The sequence below is a fragment of the Argopecten irradians genome, chromosome 4 (assembly GCF_041381155.1).
Source record: "Argopecten irradians isolate NY chromosome 4, Ai_NY, whole genome shotgun sequence".
NCBI classification, from domain to species: Eukaryota; Metazoa; Mollusca; class Bivalvia; order Pectinida; family Pectinidae; genus Argopecten; species Argopecten irradians.
Window position 1 is genome coordinate 19,452,913 of NC_091137.1, and position 27,297 is coordinate 19,480,209.

The following is a 27,297-nucleotide window of genomic DNA, read 5'->3' on the forward strand; positions in this document are numbered from 1 at the left end:
GTTGAACTGTATTGTAAATAGAACTCCATGGACAACGTCATCCTTACATCAGGTAGAAATCAATGACAAAGTTGGGACTCTGTCAAAAATCCCCCCAATTAAGATGGTAGAAGCTAATGCTAAACATCTTTTCAAACCTTTCTACTTATTATTTTTTCATATAATCCTGTCTTCTCCATGTCACTCGAGTACGATGATTTCAGCTTTTGTGGTGCATAGGAGAAACAATTGATCAATTACATCTACAGATATGTTGTTAAGCTCGAGTTGAAAAGATTTCGGTGGCAGTAACATGATTGATTAGGAAAAAACAACTTTGTCTGTTACTATTTATAGACACTACACATACTCAGATTCAAATTCTTTATTTGCATTAAGTTTTTCAACTTATTTGCTTTTTACAAAGAATAATATCAATATACAATTTGCATACATACAGGATAAGTGGAGAATGGACAAAGCATTACATTAATGACTTTCTCAAAATAGTTGGATTGTAAATATATTTACTAAGTAGATTTAATTCTTTTATATTTGTAGTACTCAAAAGTTTGGTTAATTTAAATACAGATGTTTTTTCCCAATAATGTCTTCTTATAAATTTCTTTCTAATATCTTGGTAAATTGTACAAATGAGAATAAAATGATATTCGTCCTCAATATCACGATGAGGGTCACAAAACTTACAAACACGCTCACTTCTATCTAAATTTGAAAAACGTCCAGATTCAATACACAAGTTATGTGCAGATAACCTTATTTTTGTCAATACAATACGATTTTTGTTTGGGATATACTTTGTCAAATAAGTTTGGGATATCTGCAAATGTAGAATCCAACAACAACAATCTTTTGTTCAATAGAAAGAGCAAAATAAAATTAAAACCTGATCAGTTATCATAAGTTAATGGACTCTTGTTGTCAACAAAACCAGAACAATTGGTTCCGGTTACTTAAATGTACAATTACAATACACATACACGTAGAAAAACTATAAGCAACAAGTAAATGTTGACCATGTGTAATATAGATGTGGACACTGGCAGAGCTCACAGACTGATGAAGCCATTTGTTATAGATAATGGGGATGAGAGGATACGATGAATTCCTCTCAGATAGGGGGGTATAAAGCTGAACGATTAGTGCCACAGGCATGGATAATTAATTACTCTACGGATTAAGGGCCCGGTGATTCTCCCGTAATACCAGCTGCCAACAGATGAGATATTCTATATATCACTTTATAAGTTGCATTGGGACTCTCACGAAATAACATTGTTGTCTCGTAAGTTGTTGTGTTGCTTGTATGTGAAACAAGAAAAAATGTACATTTTATAGATAAACAAGCTCACAAATAAGCATGCCGTTATATTAACTAGTGTCTATAGCAGGTACAAAAACGCTTGATAGACCGAAATCGACTTAGTTTTTTTTTAATTAACAAAAACTCATATTTTGGTTATGTACGTTTTGTCTAATTTAAACATTGAACCATAGATGAAATATGGTATAACAATCGTCTATTCTTATGCTCATAATTCAAACCAATTATTGGCAAAACATAATACATCCACAAATAAACATTGTTCGGTGTCATCAAGGCCCACTACCTTTCCGGAGGAAAATTTAAAGGTTACTTGAAAACATGAATAACATAAGAAAATACATATCGATGGCCTAAGATGAGGTCAAATTATTAAACAAATGCAGGAATTCATGCGTTATATATAAAAACAGTCGAGATTTATTTCACTGTTTTGCCGTCCGGCGTAGTGATAGTAAAAGATTTAGTTCAATTTAATGCTTAGCGTATGCATTTCTGAATTAATTGAGTCAAGTTGATCTACAAATGTAGTATAGTCATATAAAATAAGTTTCTTTTATCTAAGCAAAATGCTACTAATTTGTTATTTGTTTTTGTTGAACTAAACATCACAGAAGCTCTTAGGAAAGCATACTTTTCAATTTGATGTCCCTACCATCATGTGAATATCTCTAAAATAAGGAAGAACGTTATTGTGAAAAATTAAAACAGACCCATTCCCATTGAGAAGTAAGCGGATCGTTTTTGAAAAGTGTTTAGAACATTAAAATTATTTAAACTTTAAAAAAAGTGTTACTGCACATTCAGAAAATCGCATTCGATCAGATCACAGATCTTTTTTTAAAATGTGTGATTTACCAAGTAATTTGTCTAGTTAGATTATTATTAAGTATACAGTGTATCCTAAATAACAAGCAGTTAAATTTGTTTATGTTTGTTATATCATTTTGACAATTGACTTTTGTATATTACCAATATGTTATCTACATGCTTACGTTTTCAATGTTATTTGTCTTAAGATGTAAAGTTTGTATTAAAACTTTGTTTTAAAATCCCCCTTAAATGGGTATTTGCGTTAACCAATACTCTAACTAATACATAACAAATGATAGATGTTTGTAACAGATGTTTGCCTCATTATATGAATAAAATGAGATAATGTTGTAAAGCCTCATTGCAGATTTTTCATTACAATTGATTATGTTTGCAGTTTATAGCTGAAAAATTGTATCTCGAAATAAACGACAACCATGCAATACATCGAGCAAAATTCTTATGCTTTTTGTTTATTAAATCATGTATAGATATATATAGATGTTATCGGCGTCGCTCAGACTCCGTTTCTTTAAAAAAAAATAATGAATCCATCAGCTTTCTCCACTAGATTAACGGATAAATGTATTAATATAAAAATAACAGAAGGGCAAGCTAAATAAAAACCAGATATATTACAAATTTAATATAACGTTTATATACCCGGTGTATATACCCGATTTCGGTCTATATTAAGCAAACTTCTTGACCACCTATACGGGATACATCAAAAACTTTATATGTTATAAAATAACATTTCGATGTTAACCGATCAACATTTCACGGGCGCAAACATCTGAATTACTATAAAATAGTTATAGGGAATACAACGTAATTATTATACCTTAACTTGGTAGTCCCTATACCTATTCTATAGTAAAACGAATCAATTCAAATTGAAATGTTGACTGGTAAACATCAAAACATCTTAAAATTAAGTTTAACATATATACAAAACATGTCGACCTCAAACTGAGTCAACAAATGTATACCATTACATTATGTTCAAAACCATCTGCTGGACATTATATATGACTGCACAAATCAAAATACATGACAATTTACTTCCAAAGCCAAGTTTCCAAAGGAACATATATTTGTTGAATCAGGGAGATTCCCTCACTATATAGAGGTTACTTGTAAAGCAGAATAATTATGTTCTGGCACAAATTGATCACTACTGATAATCTTTCTAGCAACATCTAAATATATCATAGCTTTCTGATTGGCCAATAATTTATTTGCATACCACTATGAAAAAAATCCGAGAATGGCGCGAAATAAATTATAAGCATTGATGTCACTATGTTTTAATTTAATCAGGTTATGAAAAATTGTTTGCAAAGTTTTGTGAGATTTACACAGTTTTCAACCATTTTTGTTTTCATTCCCCGATAAAGTTAAAAAAAAACTAGTGACGGTCATATTTAAATATTAGAGAATACTTAAAATTTATCGTAAAACAAAGACAACAAGATCAATTTGTATAAAAATAGTTCAGTGGTACCGAGAAATCATCAAGAGTTCATACTTATTATATTTTAAAAGTAATTTTGAAATAAAAAAAAAAACATATCTTATTTAAAGTCATCAGATAGACAAAGCATGCACTTACTTGTAGAAACTTGAAGATGGACTGGGACATCTGAGGTAAATATAACTTATAATCTATGTTTTTACTGATATTGGAAACGAATACCATTATTTGTTTTAATGCAGTAATGAAATGCTGAAACGTTTAAAAAAATACATTTACACCTACTATTATAAAAACCATACTGTTATCAAAATGAAAGGCCTATTTACTATCACATATTGTAATGCACTGTTACGCTATGTGCCCTTTATACATATTTGACTATAATAAATGTATAGTGACCTCCTGATACAAACTTACATGTCTGATAGTAAAATAAAATCTGAAATCTGGTATTTATAAACTGGCCCCAATATGACATGTGCACAATCTTACAAAACTTAAACATGTGCCCGTGACTTGAATAGATCGCAACTGACACGCTTTATAAAGATATCATGAAGAATTTTATGATATAAGTGCTACATTATGTATCTTTTGAACATTGGTTAAAATTTTAATTCAGTATTATTTAATTTGATTTCCACAAACTTTCTTAACTTTATTTTCTTCTTGTGACATGATATTTTAAAGCTATATTTTGTACATGTATCTATTCACGTCTGTTTCAGTTAATTACTCTATATATAACATATGGTTAATTGTAATTTATTCATTGTGTTTTTATAGCTCATCTACCCTTTGAAGTTAATTATCCAAACTGGTCTTACTAGTACTATGACACTTACGACTCAGACAATAGATAAGCTAATTATCTCACCTGTCCGAGTACCGACCAGCCTTAATAGAGTCATATACATGCCAGGTGTCACCCATTGTATCAATTGTACATTTAATTCCATGTCTCATATTTTGTCATCAGTTAGGATCTAGAGCTCGGTCTCTACGGGTCGATTTTCGGACACTCCGGAAATCGCCTTCCGACTCATAGAAAAGTGATTTAATAAATTCGTATTTGAACAACTAATCAACGTCTTTGGATTTTATACCAGGACAAGGAAAATATTACAACTACCGGAATTCCGTTGTGTTAAATTGGTGTGAGATATCCGGAGTAACTTGCCACATTTATTTGTGTAAGACGAGTTACGCACAAGATTCCTATAACCTCTACTGCCAAGTGACATTTCCCAAAGGATCATCAGAATCACACAGACTGGAAAGCAAACCAAGGCTGTGTTCGCCAAATTTTGGAACCCGCCAGAATTACGTTTTTCATGACAGTAACAATCAGGATGGCGAATGTCGCATGTTACAGATGCGGTGATCCATTCGTTCCCAATCATGTGTTGTGGTGTCCTGCGAATGGCTGTTACTGTTTCCGGTGTGGAAATATTGGCCATTTATCTCGAATGTGCTTAAGTCGGACTAGACATCGTACTGAAAACTTCAGTAATACAGGATCGTCTCCCTGGACCAGACAGCGTCCCAAACCTACTTTACTTCCTGTTCCTGCTCCGAACAAATCTTCGGACAGAGAGTCTAAGAGTATGACAGCGCCGAGGAAAAAGACCAAGTCCACTTCAAAACGGAGGCGAGATTCTGCACGACTCAGGACTTTCCGAGACAATAAGAAGGTACTATCTACATTGCCATTTACAAATGTGCCAAACGAAGAACTTAAAAATGTGATTAACTCAGACAACAACAAAATAATTCAGAATTCCTCTAGGGCTAAAATTCGAAAACTGAAATTGGATGTGAACTTTATTACTAGTGAATATGACCAGCAGATATACGAGAAACTTGCATCGCAACGTGAATTAACAAACATCAAACAAACATCTGAAACCAAAACTTTAAAACTCAAAACCCTGGAATATGAGCTAAATCAGGCAAGAGACACCATCGAAATCCTGAAAGTGCAAAATGACAATCAATCGACTCAAATTCATAAGTTGAAAAACGAAATGACACTACTGAGAGACGGTGCATGGTCTTGTACGTGTTCAGTTCCAACCTCGATACATATGCATAGCGTCCCAACAAATTTAGCCAACAGGAGATCTACGAATCGGAATTCCCACATGAACAAAAACGGCCAAGAAACAAGGCATTGTACTAGAGCTCGTCAAAACGGACATCGAGGACGTCGCGGTGGCTATCCGCGGAATAGCGTACATGTACCTTCCCAATAAACACTTTGAGACGGGGACGTCTCATTTTCCTAAGCCGGAGGGATTTATCATGAAGAATTTTATGATATAAGCGCTACATTATGTATCTTTTGAACATTGGTTAAAATTTTAATTCAGTATTATTTAATTTGATTTCCACAAACTTTCTTAACTTTATTTTCTTCTTGTGACATGATATTTTAAAGCTATATTTTGTACATGTATCTATTCACGTCTGTTTCAGTTAATTACTCTATATATAACATATGGTTAATTTTAATTTATTCATTGTGTTTTTATAGCTCATCTACCCTTTGAAGTTAATTATCCAAACTGGTCTTACTAGTACTATGACACTTACGACTCAGACAATAGATAAGCTAATTATCTCACCTGTCCGAGTACCGACCAGCCTTAATAGAGTCATATACATGCCAGGTGTCACCCATTGTATCAATTGTACATTTAATTCCATGTCTCATATTTTGTCATCAGTTAGGATCTAGAGCTCGGTCTCTACGGGTCGATTTTCGGACACTCCGGAAATCGCCTTCCGACTCATAGAAAAGTGATTTAATAAATTCGTATTTGAACAACTAATCAACGTCTTTGGATTTTATACCAGGACCAGGAAAATATTACAACTACCGGAATTCCGTTGTGTTAAATTAAATCTGCGATTTTCTATAAAACTTATATTTAATTAAAAATCAAATTAAATAATACTGAATTAAAATTTTAACCAATGTTCAAAAGATACATAATGTAGCACTTATATCATAAAATTCTTCATGATAAAGACATATATCTAACGCCACTTTAAAATGAAAATACGTCAAGATCTTCTTTCTTAGCACAACCAAAGAGCAATTGTAACAACGGTTTCAAGAAAAAAATCTCTAAATCAGAATGATATAAACACTACCTCAGTTTTATTAGTATTACAAAAATGAAGTCAATTAAGTGTTTGCCAATCGATTTACCGGTAATATTTCTAAATCTCTGTTTAAACTACTTCTATTTCATGACGATGAGGATGATTACTTTTGAAGAGAAGTGTCATCAGAAAATAAACATGTTGTTGATTCAAGTTCATTAGCTATATCATTTGTAAAAATAAAGAAAGTATGGATTATGACGGGAATCTTGCATTTTCTTGCACATCTTATATTAGGCATATCAAGATACATTTTCTTGTGTTATTATATTATTATTATTTTTAATTAATTCACATGTTTTGTTTGGAAAATAGCGGGTCTTTTATACATTTGTTTATTAATAAGTACAGTCGTGTGCCAAAAGTCTTCGTAATTTTTATTTTTCCCTATATATTCTATGTATTTTTACATTTTTTCTTAGATTTTTCCTGATCTCATCTCAGTTATTTTGGTTTATAATTAGGTAAACCACCTAGCATGGCATATATCTCAGGCAAATATTGCTACAAGGTTAAGACATGATATTGAGGAAAATTGTTTTAAGCGAAATACAGCACCACGGTCCTAGCCAGCACCGGGCCCAGTCAGCCCCGGTCCTGGTGAGGGCCAGCTCAGCTGTTTGACACTGTTGTCGCAAGCGGCTGTGTTCCTGCAGAGAATTTTAATTCCCATCCTCACATGTATATTGATGTAATTCAATAACTCGTATTATGTAGCTTAAAATCAAGAAAATGGCAAAACTATACACTTGTTATTAAAAACTTAGTTAAAGGTATGTTTAATAGGACTGAATTTCTACTTACTTTACTCAGATATCATACATGGGCAGAAGGTTGATAATGTCAGAGGTCTTTAAATGTCAAAGATCAAACAAATGAATTTTCAGCTCAAAGCCGCGTGTTATTACAAATTAACTTCTTTACTAATTAAAACCTAGACTTCTTAATAATACATTGATTTCATTCTTTTTAAATGGTGTACTGCCAAGACCTTAGTTTTTCTTTCAAAAAATCCTTTTATTTCCTCATATAAAGTACAGAACTTCCATGGGAAGGTAGAAAGCTGAAAGTACAACAAATACCTATAAGTTTAACTCTCAAACTAGTTATTGCTGTAGGTATGATGAACTGATGTTCTTCATGTAAATGAACACGAATTACTTACGATATGTAAATAACCACGTTATCATAACCAAAATCTATTTTACGATATCCGACTAGTAAACTGATGCGGCATCTTATATAACCCTAACAAAAATGTATACAGATCAATTATACATATATTATCAACATTAAACATCATATGGAGGGGAAGAAACTTACTCTGTGGGGGCCTAAATGCGAACATGCGGCATATTGTTTTCCTTATACTGCCCAGAGCCTTCTGGGAAACCCGAAAATGAAAGGAGATAATAAGATTAATCTAGGGGAGATAACTCCTATGCACTACATTGACAAATACTCAAGTCTGTACGTAGTACCTATCTATCAAATAAAACAGTTGACTGAAACAGGACAAATGGTATATTCTTACGGACTTAGATGTTTTACAAATCTTACCCAAAATTATTATGAAGGTTTGAATGGCAAAATGCTGCATCAAATGTGACTATATAATAATTGTATGATTGATTAATTAACGTCCTATTAACAGCTATGGTCATGTAAGGACGGTCTCCAATGCATGCGATATGCTGCGTGTATGTTGTGCGAGGTGTGTGTTTTGGGAGACTGCGGTATATTCATGTTGTGTCTTCTTGTATAGTGGAACTTTTGCCCTTTTTATAGTGCTATATCACTGAAGCATGCCGCCGAAGACACCAAGCAACACACCCCACCCGGTCACATTATACTGACAACGGGCGAACCAGTCGTCCCACTCCCTGTATGCTGAGCGCTAAGCAGGAGCAGAAACTTCCACTTTTATAGACTTTGGTGTGTCTCGGCCAGGGGACAGAACCCAGAGCCTTCCTCACAGGGGCGAACGCTCAACTCAAGGCCAAAAGTGAGGCGGTGCCAAGGGAGGCATTAGGAAAGATAAAGTCAGTTAGGAAGAAGAGAAAAGGTAAGATCCTAAATTTAGTCGCCTTTTACGATCATGCAATAGGGGCAGCAGGTACAATTCTAACGCCCTACCTGCAGGGCCAACAAATGTGACTAATTTTTGAAAACAATATATATGTATCTTAAAGATGATCCACCGCCGACAGAGTATTTATAAATGATATTCATCATTTGAATAATAATTGGTGTTTAATCGTGTATATATATGCCTAATTAACACACACAAAAAATAAAATGATTTGTTTCGCCATTGATGCATGCGCAATCAGTACTTCATTTCATATAGAATATGGTGACATGGAATTTTTTCGGGATGCACTTAATTATTTTTCATATTTTTAACTTGAAGTAAAATAAAAAGCTCAAACTTTTCAATGGTGATAAATGTGTAAAGTAAGTAACTTTTGTTACTGAAGAAAAATACTAAATCGTCTACTCCTGTTTTTGATAATGAAAAAATACCATTTGTCAGCGGAGGGGCATCTTTAATCTAAATTAAATGATTATCACCTTTAGGCATGTAACTTATTTTTTAAAATTCAATTTATCTTCTGATCTCCACTAGTTTTACTAGTCTCGGAAAAGTTTTCGGTAGAAACGCTGACGTCGATGCCGTAATCGTATAGCTAATTAACAAACAAAACATAGAGTGCAGTTCAAATTTATTTACAATATAACACTGTTATGTCATGTTTTACATTTCAAACTTACTTATAAACCACACTAGTATCGTGTTTACATTTGTTTATAACAGGTCAATGTAGTATCAATCAATATGGACTCTATATATCATCACTATCAAGAGGGGACATACACTGCCCTCCAAAACATCTGTTACACTGAAACATACATACATAGAGATTGGTAACTCAGCCATTCTTAAATAGTAATTGCAGCAGAATAATTTTAATTTGTTACAAAAGTTATTTTCATAACAAAGGTTATTTTCAGATGGTTTGAGTACGATTTTGGATAGATTTTTTTTAACTTATAATGATAATAAATAATAAACTTTATTTACTGAGGATGAGCATGCTTAGCCAACGGCTAATCTACCGCATGGTCCTCAATAACTTATGTATTAACAAAACAAAATGCACTTCCGGTTTTGAATGTGTGCGATTTTCGAAAAATCAGATAAAATTGTTATTTTCATGCTTTCAAAAATTATATTTAATAACATCAATCGGAACAACTAGAATCATCAAACCATGATAAAATGTTTAAACGTTGTGTTGATGCTAAACTATCCTGTTTAAAAGAAGATTTTAAAAGTAGGTAGCCAAGGGAAAATGCCTATAAACCGGAGGTCCCTCTGTCTGCCAACAAAGACAAAGATGGAGTTTCAAATATTTATGTATATATGTTTCGGATATATTAAAATTTGTTGACAGTTTACCTCTCACAAAACTCTTGAAAAACAACTAATGAGTTCAAGAAGATAAATAAATTGATATTTAGTATGTACTGATGACTGCATTAAACAATATTTCTATACTTTAATTATGCATATTTTCACATCTGCATGTGTAACAGAAAGTTTTGAAAGCAGCGTATTTTATCGCAAACCTGCCAATGTAGCATGTTTAACAGTTCAAATTTATCTAAAAACCACACTAATATCGTGTTCTACATTTGTTTATATACATAAAGCAGTTAGATGTAGAGTTAGATGACTAAAAGATCGCCGTTAATCATTGTGGACTTTACAAGCCATCAATATCAACAAAGAACATATTTAAACACACATCTGACAGAGTGAAAACTGTTAGGATGTACATGGTAAGATTATAATTTGTTTGTGCTTTGTATAAACTAAGTATACACTGAGAAAGTGCATACAATTTCTTCAAGGACGGACAATATTAAAACAAAAAAGGAGAACTTACACTAATCAATAACACATCGAAAAATTATTTTGTCAACATATCTGATACACTCATCCTTGTTAAATGATTTTGCTTTTTCTTTAATGTTTTGTCCATCGTCAAGCCAGTACTAACGGTCAGTGATAAATCAACCTGCTGTGCCGGGTAACATTATCCCCAGTCTCGGCTGAACGTATCTAGATATCATAGCTAATCATCAAACATGACGTAAATCACATCTGCGAAATTTTCATGAAAGTACGTTGAGAACATTTGAACTTCTCTTTGTCCACGATATCTTTTAAAAACAACCGCATAATTAGAGTGAAATACCAACATTCGAATGTTTTAATATGAAATGATGGTAGATGAATTTTGATGAACAGCATCAAAATATAGGATATATGAAGACAAGATTTTAAGAAAGTCAACGCCAAAATGTGCGGCAAATCGTTCCCGGTTATGCTAGATATCAGGCGGATTTTGTGAAAAACGGTGATATTAATTTTACTGATTTTTTTTAAATTTTTTATTTTATTTACAGATGTGCCGAGATTACATTAAAACATGCTTGAGACGTGATGCTACGTCAACACCTATTCTTTCCTTTTCCATGTTGTGGAGGATGGGGTCTTTAAACATTGGCAGTGGTTCCTTAGGGAAACCCGAGGTTATCATGTTGACGAAAGCAGTGCTTCTCTGGGAACTGTACTGCTCTCTGAATTGTTTTCTGAAACGACACATGAACACTTCTAAAAGGAATCTACCATTCAATAGTTTACTGACTTTAGTTTATTTGGTTTAGTTACTTAGTTACTGAGTTTAGTTACTTAAGTACTGAGTTTAGTTACTTAAATACTGAGTTTAGTTATTAGTTTCTGAGTTTAGTAACTTAGTTTAGTTACTTAATTACTCAGTTTAATTAATTAGTCACTCAGTTTAGTTACTTAGTTACTGGGTTTATTTACCATCTAAACTAAGTAAACTAAAGTCAACTATTGAACGGTCGATTCCTAACCAAACACCAGACTTACAATCGGTCGATATAATAAATACTAAATAATAAATTGCACGTTGGCCTAAAGGTTCAATCTAATTTTTACTTGGGCTATTAAAATTTAAAAAAAAAATGTTGCAAGATAACACAAAACTTCGAATCTTAAATATAAGACGGTTAGTAAATTGTATTGAGAGAATGGGAAGTAATCTGTGAAAGGTTTACATGGAAACATGAATAAACATGTTCATTTGTATAATCTAAAATATATTCAGGAATGTTCCTTCATTCTAAGGAATTCTTCATTCCTAAAGGGCTGTAAATAAAAATTGACATTAGGTATCTTAATAAATCAACAGTTAATGCTTGTATTTTTAGCATTATTGTTTTTAATGCAAGAAATAAAATGATATAAATATATATAAATATAAACTTTATTTATTTTACATCGATTACGAAACAAGTTATACAACTTATGCAAATTACTCTCGATGGCCCGGATGTAAGTGCGCGAGGGATCTTTGTGTGGGAGGAAACCGGAGTGCCCGGAGAAAACCCACATGATCGGGCAGGTGACCTCTAACCTTTTCACGTCCGTGCCGGGGATCGAACCCCGGCCGGCTAGGTGAAAGGCGAGTGGCTTAACCCCTACACCACCCGATCACCCAAAATAAAATGATATGAAGTGTATCAACATGCAAGGTGAATATATAGAAAATACGAATTCGAATAAAATTACATGCATCGGAAATCAAGACAATTTTGATACTAAATCGATTTTTCTTACTTGCAACTAAATATTATGCGATATCACACAGTTATTTAAACAAAATTAATCTGGAAATGAGAGTGAAAAAAGAAAAGAATAGAAGAAAAAGCTAAAAAATTACAGGCAAATACCATTATCTCTTAATATATTGGGAAACATATTTTATATAAAAAAATGTAATATCGCGATCTTACCTGGTAATATTGAATAACATCTGAAAATGACGCAAATGAATTGGAAAACAGTGAAATGGTGATTGATTAGTCCTGTCAGAAGAAGCCGCAACAAAGCCATGTTTCGCATTTAATATGTCATCGTTTTCAACTTTAAATTAATCTTGTAAAGCTAGTGTCCTATCTTCGAAAATGTTGAATATAACCTTCGTCGTTTAATTCACACTCGGTTATATGACGAGTTAAATGCGCGATCTTTATTTATACGTTGAACAAGGAAGTCATATGTATGTCGAGGTTTCAAATGTAAACTATATTATTAAGAGAAACAAATCTAAAAATATTCATGATTCCGTCATGGCAATGCTGATCATTTGGTATCGTAAAGTTCATTCTTTTGACAACATTACTGCAGCGCTATATATTTAAGTTGGCCTTTGGTGAAAGAAAATATTTACATAAGCTCATACACGATTAAATTTACCTCAAATGTCTCGCACAATCAATTCCATGTCCCTTTTGATAATAACCATACATGTTGGTAATGGAATTTATTTATGATTTTAGTTAAACTGAATACGAATTTTATAGTTCGATTTCTTGTAATTTACTTCTTTTGTGGGATAGTTTGAAGCATTGCAACACAATGTACATGTGTAGTTCTATGTCTACAGAACTAAGCGGATAAAAGAAGACGCATTTACTGGAAAGTGATTAGACTTGATCGTTTGAGTTAGTTTGTTATTTACTGTCCATTTATTAAAATAGGCCAGCAGAACTTAAAAAATAAAAGCCAACAATGTTTTGTCAAGCTAACTATACAATAAGACATGACAATTATAACTATTTGAACAACTGGGCCATAAAATAGTCAAATGTTGAAGGTATGTAATATCGTTCGATGGGGAAAATGTAATCGTTCCGACATTCAAAAATATATATATACTCAATAAATAAAACTATCTGTTCAATATTTATTCAATATGTATGTGATGAAAATATACATGTTCTATATTTTTCAATATGGATGTGATAAAAAATATTTTTCGTATATATATGTGATAAATATATACATATTCAATATTCGTTTTCGCGAGTCTTTCTAGATTGTTCTAACTTTCTTTATCTCTGTAGCATTGATGTTAAATAACTATTTATATTTATTTTGACTTTACGTTTTTCGTTGTTATGTTAAAGAGGTTATATACATCTGCGAGAGCGTAAACATTTCTTTACAAATTATATAGTGAATTAATTATTACATATGATGACACGGTTAACAAATTGATTGAAAAATCTGCACTTGGTAATATGACTGCCTAATATTTTTTCCTTGGTGAAACTAAGTCACAATAGATGGAACTATTGACCCTTGTGGTGCAGCTTTCAATTATTGAAGTTAGTACACTATTAAAATTTTGTTAGATTACGACAATATCTATATGAAAATATAACAATAAATACCAATGTACGTCGTTCAAACAGCGTCTGAAAATATTAATCGACTAGGACCATACTTGCATGAACAGAGTCTACAGCTGGTGATCATTTTTAGTACCATATTTATATCGGCATTTCTAAACTATGTGTGGCAGTAGACTGCTTGAGTTTAGACAAGTTATCATGATTGATTCCATACACCAATATCCACTCATCCATTTATGAATAATATAATATTTAAACATAAACATAATTGAAATCTGATAATTATTGCAATTGGAAAACAAAAGAAAGATCAAAATAGCAAGAACATCCGGTTAAACATCTGCGCAGCGCGGTTGATAACTGCGGGCGTATTTAAGTTTAAAATCGAAATAATACCATGCTAAAGGAATAAATCCGTCTTTCCATACAAATACAAACAACTACCTTTTCTACAATTGAGTGTTGTATATGCTCGAATGTATTTACCAATGATACTACCAAACCATCAAGGTCTTTTGTAATATTGTTTAGTCTATAAATTCATATCGATCACCTGCACAGTAATAACGGTTCGTATATTTTTGATGAGTTTATAATGTCTTAAACTATTAATGACCAAATGCAAATATCCTACCTGACGTACCGCATGCCATTATCTATAGTGAATTTATTGACTGAGCATTCCACTTCTTGAGGTCGATTTGTGGCTGTAGTTTATCATGTGTATCCAAATCGAGTTAGCTAAGTTTCAAGCTTCGAAAAAGCTAGTATGTATTTTTTGCTAACGCTAAAAGCTAACGAGAGTTTAGATAAACATGGTCAATTGCAGTAATGCGTTAGGAAATTGTTTATTACGTAACTTTAACTCTATTTCTGGTTATCTTTCAGAGAAATTTACCAATATACACTGCGTCATGATATCTTCCCGCAATAAGATAGAGTACATAAATAGAGAGCTAATGTTCTGTTGTTTACTAGAAAAGCATTTACCTGTTATACATTTAGTACAATGAAATTGTGCTATGAATTTTACCATCACATTAATAAGATACAATATTTTGAATCTGAACTAAAAATGTTGATTTATTGATTTAAACATATTTTTATTGTTCAACATAACAATAGGGATAAGGCACAAGTTATCTCAACTTAGAAACGCCTTCTCACAGAATTACATTGTATACAGTATACAGATCTACAATAATATACACAACAACCAATTAGATTTTCTAGAGTTAGATATTTGTTTAGAAGAGGAGAGTTGAAAAGCCTGGAAGAAAAACAGAATAACAAAAAAGGGGGGAAAGGGGGGGGGTAAGTTTGTTGAAGTGATATATTCTTAAGCGATCTTAGAACCGATTACTATTTTTCATATAGGTCTGTACGGATTTAAAAATATATCCGTTTTGCTCGTCGGACAGGTTTGGAGAACCACAAAGAATAACATTAATTGTGACATTACAATATTGAGAAATGTTGTTAAAAAATTTCACGTTGTCTTCTATATAATATACATTCTAAAAAATAATGCACAACATTTTCACATTCATTTCCGCATTCACATGATGGGTCATTGATTATTTTAACTCGAAACAAATCATATTTTAAACCGCTACAAGCAAGCGTGTCGCAACCTTGTATGTAAAACATTTAACTTTCTGTTTCCTATTGTATAAAATAAAGGTAATGCGTCAAGGTTGCGTTGAATTTTAGATTTAAAACAATTGATAGATGGTTGCTCTCTGACATCGATTGGTAAATTATTCCATAACCTAACAGTAGACGGAAAAAAAAGATTCATAAGAAATGGATAATCTATAATTTTGGACGGTGTAATCTTGATTATTTCTGACATTGTACGTATTACGCTCCCCTACTCTTGGAGGAAGTACATTACTTAAATAAGAAGGAGTTAGATTATTATGAAGTTTATACATAAGTGAATTTTTTAGTTTCCTTCTTTCTGATAATGGTTGCAGTTGGGATTCTTTATACAGAGACTGTTTACTAGAAAAAGAAGGCAGGCCTGTGATAACTCTTGCTGCTTCAAGTTGGACTTGCTCGAGCTTATTTACATCTGTCAGTGAACAACCATCCCATAATTCACATGCATATTCTAATACTGGCAACACAAATACTTTGTATATCCGCAATAGTGTCTTTCTATTCAACAAATATTTAAATTTTCTTAATACCTAAATTTTTTTCATACAAGCCTTTTGGATTTCTGATATATGTAAAGACCACTTTGCATCTGAACTAAAAGTTACACCTAAATGTCTATGGTTTTCAACACAATTAAAAATTTCAGTAACAAAAGTAAGTTGCAAAAGTGGCATGTTTTTAGAATTTGTTATGAATAATACATCAGTCTTTTGCGGGTTGAATTTAGTGAGCCAGTCTTGGAACCATTGATGAAGCTTCTGTAGGTCACTATTTAAAGATCGTTGAATATCTTCATAAGATGATGAAGAAAACATTAAGGAAGTATCATCGGCAAATAAACGTGAAACGCTATTCAAATTATCAACAATATCATTTATATAAATTAAGAATAAAAGTGGTCCCAAGACACTTCCCTGCGGAACATCTGCATTTGTGGAGCCTTGATCAGAATACACATTTTTTACTAAAACTTGCTGTTGCAGTCCTGATATATAATTTTTTAACCAAAGTAATAGTTTACCTCTAATACCATAGGCTTCTAATTTAATCAATAAACCCTTGTGCCATACACGGTTAAATGCTTTTGATATATCACAAAAAATAAGACAGGTGTGTTTTTTTTCTTCAAGAGAACAACATATATTATGGTACATTTCTATTAATTGGTGTACTGTAGAATGACGAGACATAAAACCAGATTGTTTTTTCATAAAACAAGGAGTTATCAAGAAAGTAATTATAAATATACTTGAATACTACTCTTTCAAAAACTTTACCGATACATGATAACAAAGTAATAGGGCGATAATTGGACACCACATGTCTGTCCCCTTTCTTAAATAAGGGTAGAACAATTCCTAAAAATGGTTCAATTGCTTTAATGATATTATGGCGTTTAGTCTTACAAACATGGACTGATCCCAAATAAATCATTTCCTAAGACTTATTATCCAGCCGTTACAGTGTCTTTTTATTAACTTCTACATTGTATATTGGGGAATTGATTATGTCTATATATTTTAGCAATAATCTGATTACGGCTCTGGTGTATATCCTGAATGTGACATTTTGAATAGTAGATATCAGTCCGTGTTTAAAATCACAAAAAAAATTCAGAATTATAATGTGTATTTTGGATCTGAAAATGCTTATTCTTGAAATCATTGTTACACTTTCTCTTTCAGAAGACAACGAACACATTTTTGTATTGTTACAGTTGTTGTCGATTACAATATAGCTTTGTAAATATACGGACAAAGAAAACCAGTCTAAATGCGTTTATTGATATATTTCAAAAGTCCATACATATGAAAATGACGGTCAAGTTCTGCTTATGATGTACAGTTTTGACATTTTAAATCATGGATAAGCACAGATCTAAAGATAAATCCGCCTAACACTTTGAAAGCAGTGAAGGCTGTGTGGAAATTTCAACGCGGACATAGTCAACCGGGAGGAAACTTTAGGTGCCTATAATAGCAATTAGCGTCTTTGCAAACCGATCGATTTTGATGGTACATGTTCATTTTCTATTTCATGAGAAATTATACTGGATATTATTAACGTCATTTAATGTATAAATATATATATATTATATTTAAAATACTTGTGTCATGAAGGTTTTTTTTTATAAATATATAATAGATAAACAAAGGCACTCATATGAACATTCTATATATATATATATATATATATATATATATATATATATATATTTATGATATACGGACGAAATCTATAAGAAATAAAAACAATAACGACTGACTAGTCAGTCGTTATTGTTTTTATTTCTTATAAATATTTATATATGTATTCTTATAAAAATAGTTCAGAGATTAAAAAACGCACGTATATGGATATATATCTAATCAATACAAAATACCAATATTGCAGTATGGTAATGACTTTTCATCTAAACAATGAGACTGATAATAGGACACCACAAAACAACTATATATTAAAAGAAAAAAAAGACTAAATAATACAAGGGTTCCTTTGAAACATAGAATTCTAGCTCATTTGGCTGTTGAGCTTTTGTCATGGAGCGGCGTCCGCCGTCTGTCGTCCATCCGCTCATCACCACTTCATTTAGATTACTACCAGTCATAGTAGAGTTCTGAAAGGATTTTAACTAAATCTGGCCAGATTTTTAATCATCTTTTTAAATTTCTACTAGTGCATGGTTTGTGTACCAGAATTTAACTAGAAACATCCTTTGGCGGAGGAGAAAAGAATTTGTATTAATCTTATCTCTGACACATCCTTCCCACTGGGCAGGATGGGCGGGACACAATAATGTTTGTAATGTATAGCCGAGAATAGTAGTCAGTAGATTCAGAACGTTTGTGTTTGTTTGTGATGATTATTTTATATTAATAATTACATTTATCATTTTATATTGATTGATTTTCCACTGTCTGGCCATCATGTAGAATCCCAACGGTCACTTTGAAATATTTGTTAGCTTTCATGACTCTTAAGTCTTTCTATTCTTCATATCTAAACATTGAGATTTTCTATGAAAGAAAACCCATTTCATTTCATAAACATGACGAATGGTAGTGAGTGAGTGAGTTTACATGTAAATATAGCTCAAAGTATTCATAATATTGATTGGGAAATGAGAGTGAGTGAGTTTGCATGTCAATGTATTTCTATGTATTCATAAAATTGATTGGAAAAAAAAAAAAAATATAAAAAAAATAATGGTATATATAAAGAAAAGGTACAAACGAAAATGAAACAACAAACTTTATTTGGAAACAAAAGATGATTATATATTATTGCATTATCCATAAAGTTGTGGCACTTAAAACCAGAGAGGTTAAACCTACTCCTGTTATAGTGTTATGTAGCATGTCTTAGTACATTATATAACATTGTGTTATATTGTATTCTAACAGTATGGCACTATTTCAAAACAATGAAGGAACTTCTATCCGCTCCACATCGCATGTATTCTTTGAGACAGAAATTTTGAATTTCAAATCTAATATTTAGCCACTTAAAGGCCCACTACTTTTCCGAAACGGCTTTTGATATTTAAAATGGGAATGTAAAACAATTTTGCAAAGTCACAAAAGTTACTTACTTACTGTTAATACTACACTTATCATTATCTTCTAAACAATTTAATTAAATAAATGAAATGTTAATTTCCACATATAGTCAAATATCATACACGAGCAAAAGGTCGTTAACTGTAAAGGGTCCTCACGGGTCAAACAAATAAATACATAACTCACAGCCGAGTGCTATCACAAGTTAACTTGTTCCATTTACTTAAATCTATGTACCTTTTTAATATATTGATAATATTGTTTGAAAATGGTATAACACTGCATAAAACATTACGAACATTTGAAAACAACTATATGTATATTAACTTAAATTATATAATAATCATTTTTAAACTTGAAACTTAACCTAGATTTATAAATTTCAACTTACCTTCCAATATCTAATATTACTAGAGATATTAATTTTAGGAGAAATACTGGCGTCGACACCAAAATTAACGCTTTAACTCTGAAAATGTATCGTAACTGTACAGCTACTGAATAATCATGGATTTCCTTTCAAACTTATTTACATTTTAGTCAGATAATGTTCTGCATTTCAAACTTATTTACATACCACAGTTATATAATGTTCTACAGTTCAAACTTATTTACATATCACAGTTATATAATGTTCTGCATTTCAAACTTATTTACATACCGCAGTTATATAATGTTGTACAATTCAAACTTATTTACATATCACAGTTATATAATGTTCTACAATTTAAACTTATTTACATACCACAGTTATATAATGTTCTACATTTCAAACTTATTTGCATACAAGTACCACAGTTAAATCATGTTCTACATTTCAATCTTATTACATCCCAGCTATACTATGTTCTATATGTGTTTACACACATGTACCGTTCAATGTAGAGTTTGATAACAGTATAGATTTAAAAAAAAGATCGTGTAATGTTTACTACTGAGATAGACACGCACCGCGTAATCCTGCTCTTTTTACCTTGATAGGTAAATAAAAGTATGGTAACTTGTTTTAAAATATGTTATTTGATGATCAGCATAGGATATTAATCTTATGAATTTATAAAAAGAATATCATCTCTAACAGTCAAGGAGATGGGAAATCACTCATTTACGTCATTTATGACGTTACTTTAAATTTCATGCAAGACACAGCCAATGAAAATCGCTCCTGGTCATATTACACAAGTGATATATACAAAAATATTATCCGGGCGAAATCACTGGATATCAGGCGGATTGTGTGAGAAATGGGGATATAAGGAAAACATATACATGCATATGTTGATAAAGCAAGCAATCATAGTAATAACATCAAGCTGTTTTATATATATCGATATTGTGAGACAAATATCTGCGATATAAACATGTAGGGTAAAGTTTAGCTTTTGTGGTGTATACTTGGTTGTGTTGATTCTGTAAACGTCTTATCAACAATGAAGGTTATTTACAGATGTGCCGAGATTACATAACACTATACATGATACGTGATGCTGCGTCAACAACTATTCTTTCATATTCCATGCTGTGGAGGAAGGGAGGTGGCCCGGCATCATGGCATAATCGTTTAGCATTGGTAGTGGTTCCTTGGGGAAGCCCGGGGTTACCATATTGATGGACGCAGTGCTTCCCTGGGAATTGTACTGCTCTCTGAATCGTTTTCTGAAGCGACACATGAACACTTCTACACCATACATATATGTCGTGTCGGTGAATGAATTGTCGAATAAAAATTGTATTAATTTCCTTTGACCCCCATGAACGTTATCAAATAGTAACATAATTGCAATAGAATATATATATTTATATAACAACGTCAGTTTAATTTAGTGGATTAAAAACATAAAATTGTTTTATTCAATTTTCCATCTCAATATCTTTTGTTATAATGTGTTACAAATACTATCTATTACTTGTGTGCTGTGTTTAAATTTCGATTTCAGCTAATGTATTATATATGTAGTATATGTTATTATATAATTTTGATTGTAGGCCGAAATATATATAAATATTATTGAAAGTAATACGTCCTCTTTACAACCACACACTGATAAATACATTATTTCTCCTTCATTGTTGATTTACATCGTACCAACATTCATACGTTACTTACCTGGAATTTTTCCTAACTTTAAAATACGCCACTATAGCAATGGTCAATGCCAGTACCGCAATACAGACTGCTATGATAACCGCAATCAAAACTATCTTCGGTGGTCCTGTAACGAATACAAACACATATACATACAATGATTCTACAACGTGTATACATATTGCTTTAGAATTATGGTATTTCACAATTGTTTATATTTTCACACTACGTGGGCACATTCATATTTGCTCGCAATGCAGTCCGTGTGTTATATTCGTTCAGATTTGTCAGGAATGGATATTTGTATATGAATATACAGGTCTCATGTGTTGATCGGGGAGCGGTAACATTAACAAATGATCTTTGGGTTCTTTTCTATGATTAAATATATGCAACCGAAGATTAAATACCTTCCAAATGTTCGGTTGAACCATTTTCTGGAACAGATGAAGTCTGTCGATCTGTACTAGAAACTGCAGCTACATTTGATGACGTGGTAGCTGTAGGTGTGGGCGTGGTAGTTGTAGTTGTGAGTAGTAGTTGTAGGTGTGAACGTGGTTATCGGAGTTGTGGGCGTGTTAGTTGTAGTTGTGGGCGTGGTAGTTGTGTTGTGGGCGTGGTAGTTGCAGTTGTGGGCGTGGTAGTTGTAGTGTGGCGGGTAGTTGTAGTATGGGCGTGGTAGTGGTCCAGTCGCAGTTGTTGGGGAAGTGGGAACCGTTGGTAATGTAACCGTTGTCGTACTTGTTGATGATGAACCTGTTGTCGAACTCACAGTGCTTGTTGTTGTGGCTTCCACTTCAAAAATAATAATAGCATCATATATAATATTAAGAAATAAACAGTAATATCCAACAATAGGCATTGCTTACAAAAAGTTTATAGTTGTTTTGTTAATTAATGCATGTTTTTTATGAACAGTAATATTTATCTATTTGTATTTCTAAACCCTAAAATACAAATACCGGAACAGTTGGCGACGTCAATCATCCCCACAAACTGTGTAGTGTAACCTGTGGGACATGTTAGACACTCAGTCTGTCCTTCCTGGTCCTGGTAAGTTCCTAAATCACAGAAAACACACCATCCATTGTCTTCACTTGTTCCTACGGGGCACTCAACTGAAACAGACCACAAAATGTTACCAATAAGTAATGCATGAAAATAGAACACCACGGGTCTATAAACTAATACAATAATCTTGACCTAATTCCCTTAAACAGTAAAGTATAGCTGTTTCAATAATTCATATCGGTTTACTTTTTGCTTAAAATTTGGAATATCAATAAAAACTCAATTTTGTCCAAAATGTAAGAAAATAGTTCTAAAATAAATCCAATAAACCTACGATGCAGTCTAAATGTTTACATGTAACGTGACGCTACACAAATTGGAACACTTTTTGATCATAATTGTGAAAATTTTCTAACGTGTGCATAAATCCAGATTTTTCCACAAATAGATGCCTTCAGTTTTAATAATTTCATGATTTGATTACTTGAAATAGAGAGCTTGAAGCATGCCAGGTCTAGCCCCGTGTTTCAGCAGGTTTGAGTACCCAAAATGGAACACCTCCTAAATATAGTTTGATTATAAAATGTAAAGACATCATAAAAAAATGGAATTAATTTATGGAAAGTTCAAACATTTTTTAGTATTTAAATCACACATCTGTCAAACATATCCTACTGTAAATTTGTTTTTCTTGTTTTAGAATATATGGTATTTTTAGGGTTTTCACACGACTTCGTTTCCTGGATTTTTTCACAATTTCACTATTTTTGTTTTTAAATACAGATAGTAAGCAACTGGAAAGAAAATAACATCTAAAAATTGTCACAGTTTCTATTCAGCATCTTATTTTTTGTGCAGGACAGTTATCAGTGGTTTAGATTGTAAACAGAAAATTCTGTATCACATATTTTAAAAGTGTTCCATTTCGGGCAACGTTCCAATTTGGGTAGCGTCACGTTATATGTTAGATCCATAAAACGTTGCCTATGTGAATTATTTTTGTACGTTAAAATTTTAACTATTATGATTTATCAAAATATCAATAGAAGTTGAAGAGAAATTGGATTTACTTGCATTATTGCAAGGAATCGTAACGCTAATGAGTCGTTCATGAATGACAAATCTGAGACAGAATGTTTGATAATGTACCACAAGCTCCGTCGTTTGCTATAGAGCCGTTCGGGCACGTGATCACAGCGGAGAAAGCGAGCGTGCTGGTGTCGATGTCGTATGTGACATTGTTGACATTCACAGAAAAGAAATTGGAAGAAGAACTGTTGATTTGCTGTGCTGTTTGTTCTAGTTCGGTAATGGCGTCGATATAGGTCTGCAGGTCAGCACTCACTATATGAACATATTAATCAGATATGTTAGAAACTTTTCATATTAATCTTGTAACATATTCAGGGTAGGTAGCATCTAATGATAAAGGAGTGGGTCTTTATGATATATGTATGTCACATACCAAGAGAGGTTCCCCGATTAGTGACTGTTGTTTATCAAATTCGATTAGTTAATGTTCAAATTTTGAAAAGACATCAACTTTCGCAAGTTTATTTTCAAAATTCATAAAATCACTTACATTAAACATATCAAATAACAGTCATGCGTTGTAGAACTTGTTTATATCCCATATAACTTTATCTCTATTCACGTCTACATTCAAGGAATATAAACACCGTATACTGCGGCATAATATCTTTACGCCATAACTAATAGTGCTTAAATAGAGAGCCAATATATTTTGTTGTTTATACTTTAAATAGGTAACTACCTGTTACACGGTCAATACAATAAGGCTTTTTTCAAAAGCACGTTCAAAAGAAATCCTGAGTTGAAACCCAATTCATAGTAACATGTGACAACATACTAACCGATATTTTGTTCTAACAATGCAGTGAGGTTGAAATCATTAAGATCTTCCAGGTTGATGATGAATGATATTTGAGCCGTTGTGTCTGTATTGCGTTTACGTCTTGACGAGCAGCCCGTTGTGGAAACAGACATTGTACATGCATTGTTACGTACACATTGGGCTTCTCCTGCAGCTGACAACAAGGCTAGATCTGTCTCTGCTCCACACGGAAGGACACTGGGATACGTAACGGATGTATCTAGGGTCACAATCTCTGTCCTGGACGAACGCCTGTTTTACAGAAATTTATACAGATATATAATAAATTGCAGGTATTCTTCCCCCATTTTATTCTCATGTATTTAATGTTGCGAAATATAATCCCCCACAGATATACAGTATCACAAACAAAGGGTTAGCAGGGCCAGCCTGACTCGAATCCTCGATTCCAGGCTTACTAGTTCGCCGCTCTACCGACTCATCCTTGATACCCCAGGGTTCCGATCACTTACGATCTCTACACCCATGGACTATATTATAGTAAAACAGGAGGCAACAGAACAGAACAGGTAATCCAGTCCTTCTTTGATGCACATCAAAAGAGCCGTATAACGGTACACTGTGGTTGACTGTGTGGCTTTGATGTCGCTCTGTCTGTAGTCTTCAAAGGAAATCTTTGCTAGCCTGTGATTGGTCAAATGTTTTCCGCTGAGCTGCCTTCAATTTCACTATGAGATAATCCAGGGGTGTAGGGATCGTAAGTGATCGGAACCCCTGGAGTATCGAGGATGTACCGACTAAGCTACAGGGAAACTATGTGCAATTAAAGCCTGTTATCCGGAGCCGACTTACGCGAACAGCTCGGAGGGATTCCATTCCATTCAAAGGAGGTGTTGGCCCCACATTCGTAGTAGTCCTTGGGTGGATTGACGAATTCCATTCCGGTTTCACATACAATTCCACATCTCGTGTAATCACCCTCTGTCACACAACCATCTTCCTTTGTGTTCCGGCTTTGCAGCAAAAGCAGTCCAAATGGTTCACATTCTACAATAACGTTGAACTGTTTTACTTCAAATCAATGTATCAAAACTAGACATCATACCAATGCTTCGTTAATTTATTTTACATTAATTAAAGTGTACAAATTGCATGGATTCCTTTACCTGGACACGGTTCTGTATTACAGACAACCTGGTCCTGGCTATTCACCGAACAGTCAGCCCCATCTGGTCCCGGGGACGGGTTTGTACACGTTCTAACTCTTGTTTTGGTTCCTCCGTTACAGGTCTGGCTGCATACACTATATGTTCCCCATTCCGCCCAGTTTCCATTGACTGAATATATTAGTAGGTCATTAAATACGCAAAACCAAATATGTAGGTTTTCGATAGGCTTGAAAAATATACATATGTATACTGTACAATAATTTGTCATATACATATTAAACTTTACAGATGCCATCGATGAGCAGTAACTTTTTCTTTTTGTGTTTAATTCGTTGATAATAGCTTATGGTTCCCTATAATAGTTCAGTTGTCTTTCTCCTTCTAGAAGATGAAAAATAAAATTTTGAAGATTTTTTTAATTTCACAATACGTCGTATAGTTCATGATATGTGGTTATTTAATGTCAACAAATCAGCTCGAACAAAATGCGTTATATATCATTAACAATCCATTTCGGTAAATGAAAGTGAATGAAGTATATATTTGTATATCATTTGTGAGCATGATTTAGGTACAAATGTATGATTATTTCATTAATATCGATGTATAGGAATTAACACATTACCTATTTCGTCCTCGCACAGTGCTCCTTTAAAATTAGATGCGCACGTGCAAGTATAGTTCCATTCACCACTAACACAGGTCGCTCCGTTCTCACACTGGTGATTTACACAGTAGTCTGGGGCAATCTCACAGTTGTCTCCCGTGTATCCGCCCCTACACTCACATCGGTATCCATTCAACAGGTTCTCACAAAAATGGACTCCACATGGACTCGAGTCACACTCGTCTACTTCTAGAAATGTGAGAAACAATATTTATGCTTTCGTATCATTTTTGATGATGGACCTAGATATTAAATGGAACACTTGCTTAATATGTTCTTATAAAGGAATTATCTAACAATAAACACTTTTTTTCCGTTTGCCTACAAAAAAGTGAAGATTGTGTTTTTAGATTTTCTTACCGTCACACATTGAAGGTGTGTCGATGTCTATTCCTATCTTATGTTTGAAGTTGTCCATGGTGTAAACAGCGTCTTCGCCGCTGGGTGTACATGTTGTAATATCCGTCTGTATATCCACATCACTTCTACTGGTATTTTTCATTTGTAGTCCAGATATACGACAGCCTAAAACCGCCAACAGAAACATAAGATGTTTTTTTTTAAAATATAAACGATTAATAACCGCATTCAAACACTTAAATGACATATAAATATCCTTGCAATTTCTCTATATCTTACCTAGATAGCCGTTTACCGGTAATTGGTAACCGAATTTGAAGGAAAATATATATGAATATAACAATTCAAACTATTGAAAAGGAAGGCCATTTTGAGTGTAAACCATTAACTTACTGCCGTTGTTCCCGATGCTTTGTGACATCTGAAGATGGAATCCACTCGCCATGATGTATCCTATAGAAACTGGAGTAGAGCCCACAGTATTACCATGGATCATCAGTTCGGCCTGGAGGGCGGTATTGGACCACCTCACCGTGATATGAGTCCAACCGTTCATTGTTACCTGGATAGTGGATCTGTTGAATAAACATTGTATAACTATACAGAAATATCAAGCATACATGATTTGATTATTTTTACTGACTTTTATAATTGAAAATGTGATTGAAAAGAATAATTGTCTAGTAAATGGCATGTCTTGAGGTACGGACAAAACACAGAGTTCGATGCTACATTTGAACTACAATGATGAAACATCAGCAATGAGCTTGGCCATAATAATTTCGTGTGTGTATATCTGATTAATGATATAGTTTCAGGCCAGATGACAAGAGGTAAAGG

The 27,297-nt window shown here is 33.0% G+C and overlaps 1 protein-coding gene and 1 long non-coding RNA gene across 2 annotated transcripts in view; both read right to left on the bottom strand.

Annotated features, from left to right (window-relative positions):
* Positions 1 to 27,297, bottom strand: part of LOC138320858 (sushi, von Willebrand factor type A, EGF and pentraxin domain-containing protein 1-like) — a 79,776-nt gene that overhangs the window by 26,996 nt on the left and 25,483 nt on the right. Inside the window, exons 16-25 of the mRNA XM_069264129.1 lie at positions 26,851 to 27,032; positions 26,458 to 26,622; positions 26,056 to 26,286; positions 25,428 to 25,598; positions 25,110 to 25,308; positions 24,875 to 24,880; positions 24,281 to 24,540; positions 23,556 to 23,750; positions 22,358 to 22,513; positions 22,078 to 22,190 (exon numbers count right to left, since the gene is read on the bottom strand). Of these exons, the coding sequence (XP_069120230.1) occupies positions 22,078 to 22,190; positions 22,358 to 22,513; positions 23,556 to 23,750; positions 24,281 to 24,540; positions 24,875 to 24,880; positions 25,110 to 25,308; positions 25,428 to 25,598; positions 26,056 to 26,286; positions 26,458 to 26,622; positions 26,851 to 27,032 (1,678 nt within the window). The remainder of the gene's footprint in view (positions 1 to 22,077; positions 22,191 to 22,357; positions 22,514 to 23,555; positions 23,751 to 24,280; positions 24,541 to 24,874; positions 24,881 to 25,109; positions 25,309 to 25,427; positions 25,599 to 26,055; positions 26,287 to 26,457; positions 26,623 to 26,850; positions 27,033 to 27,297) is intronic.
* Positions 18,987 to 21,948, bottom strand: LOC138320859 (uncharacterized). Its single transcript, XR_011208257.1, has 3 exons — positions 21,806 to 21,948; positions 21,417 to 21,522; positions 18,987 to 20,965 (listed from the first exon to the last, which is right to left on the bottom strand). It is a non-coding gene; the product is annotated as an uncharacterized lncRNA (long non-coding RNA).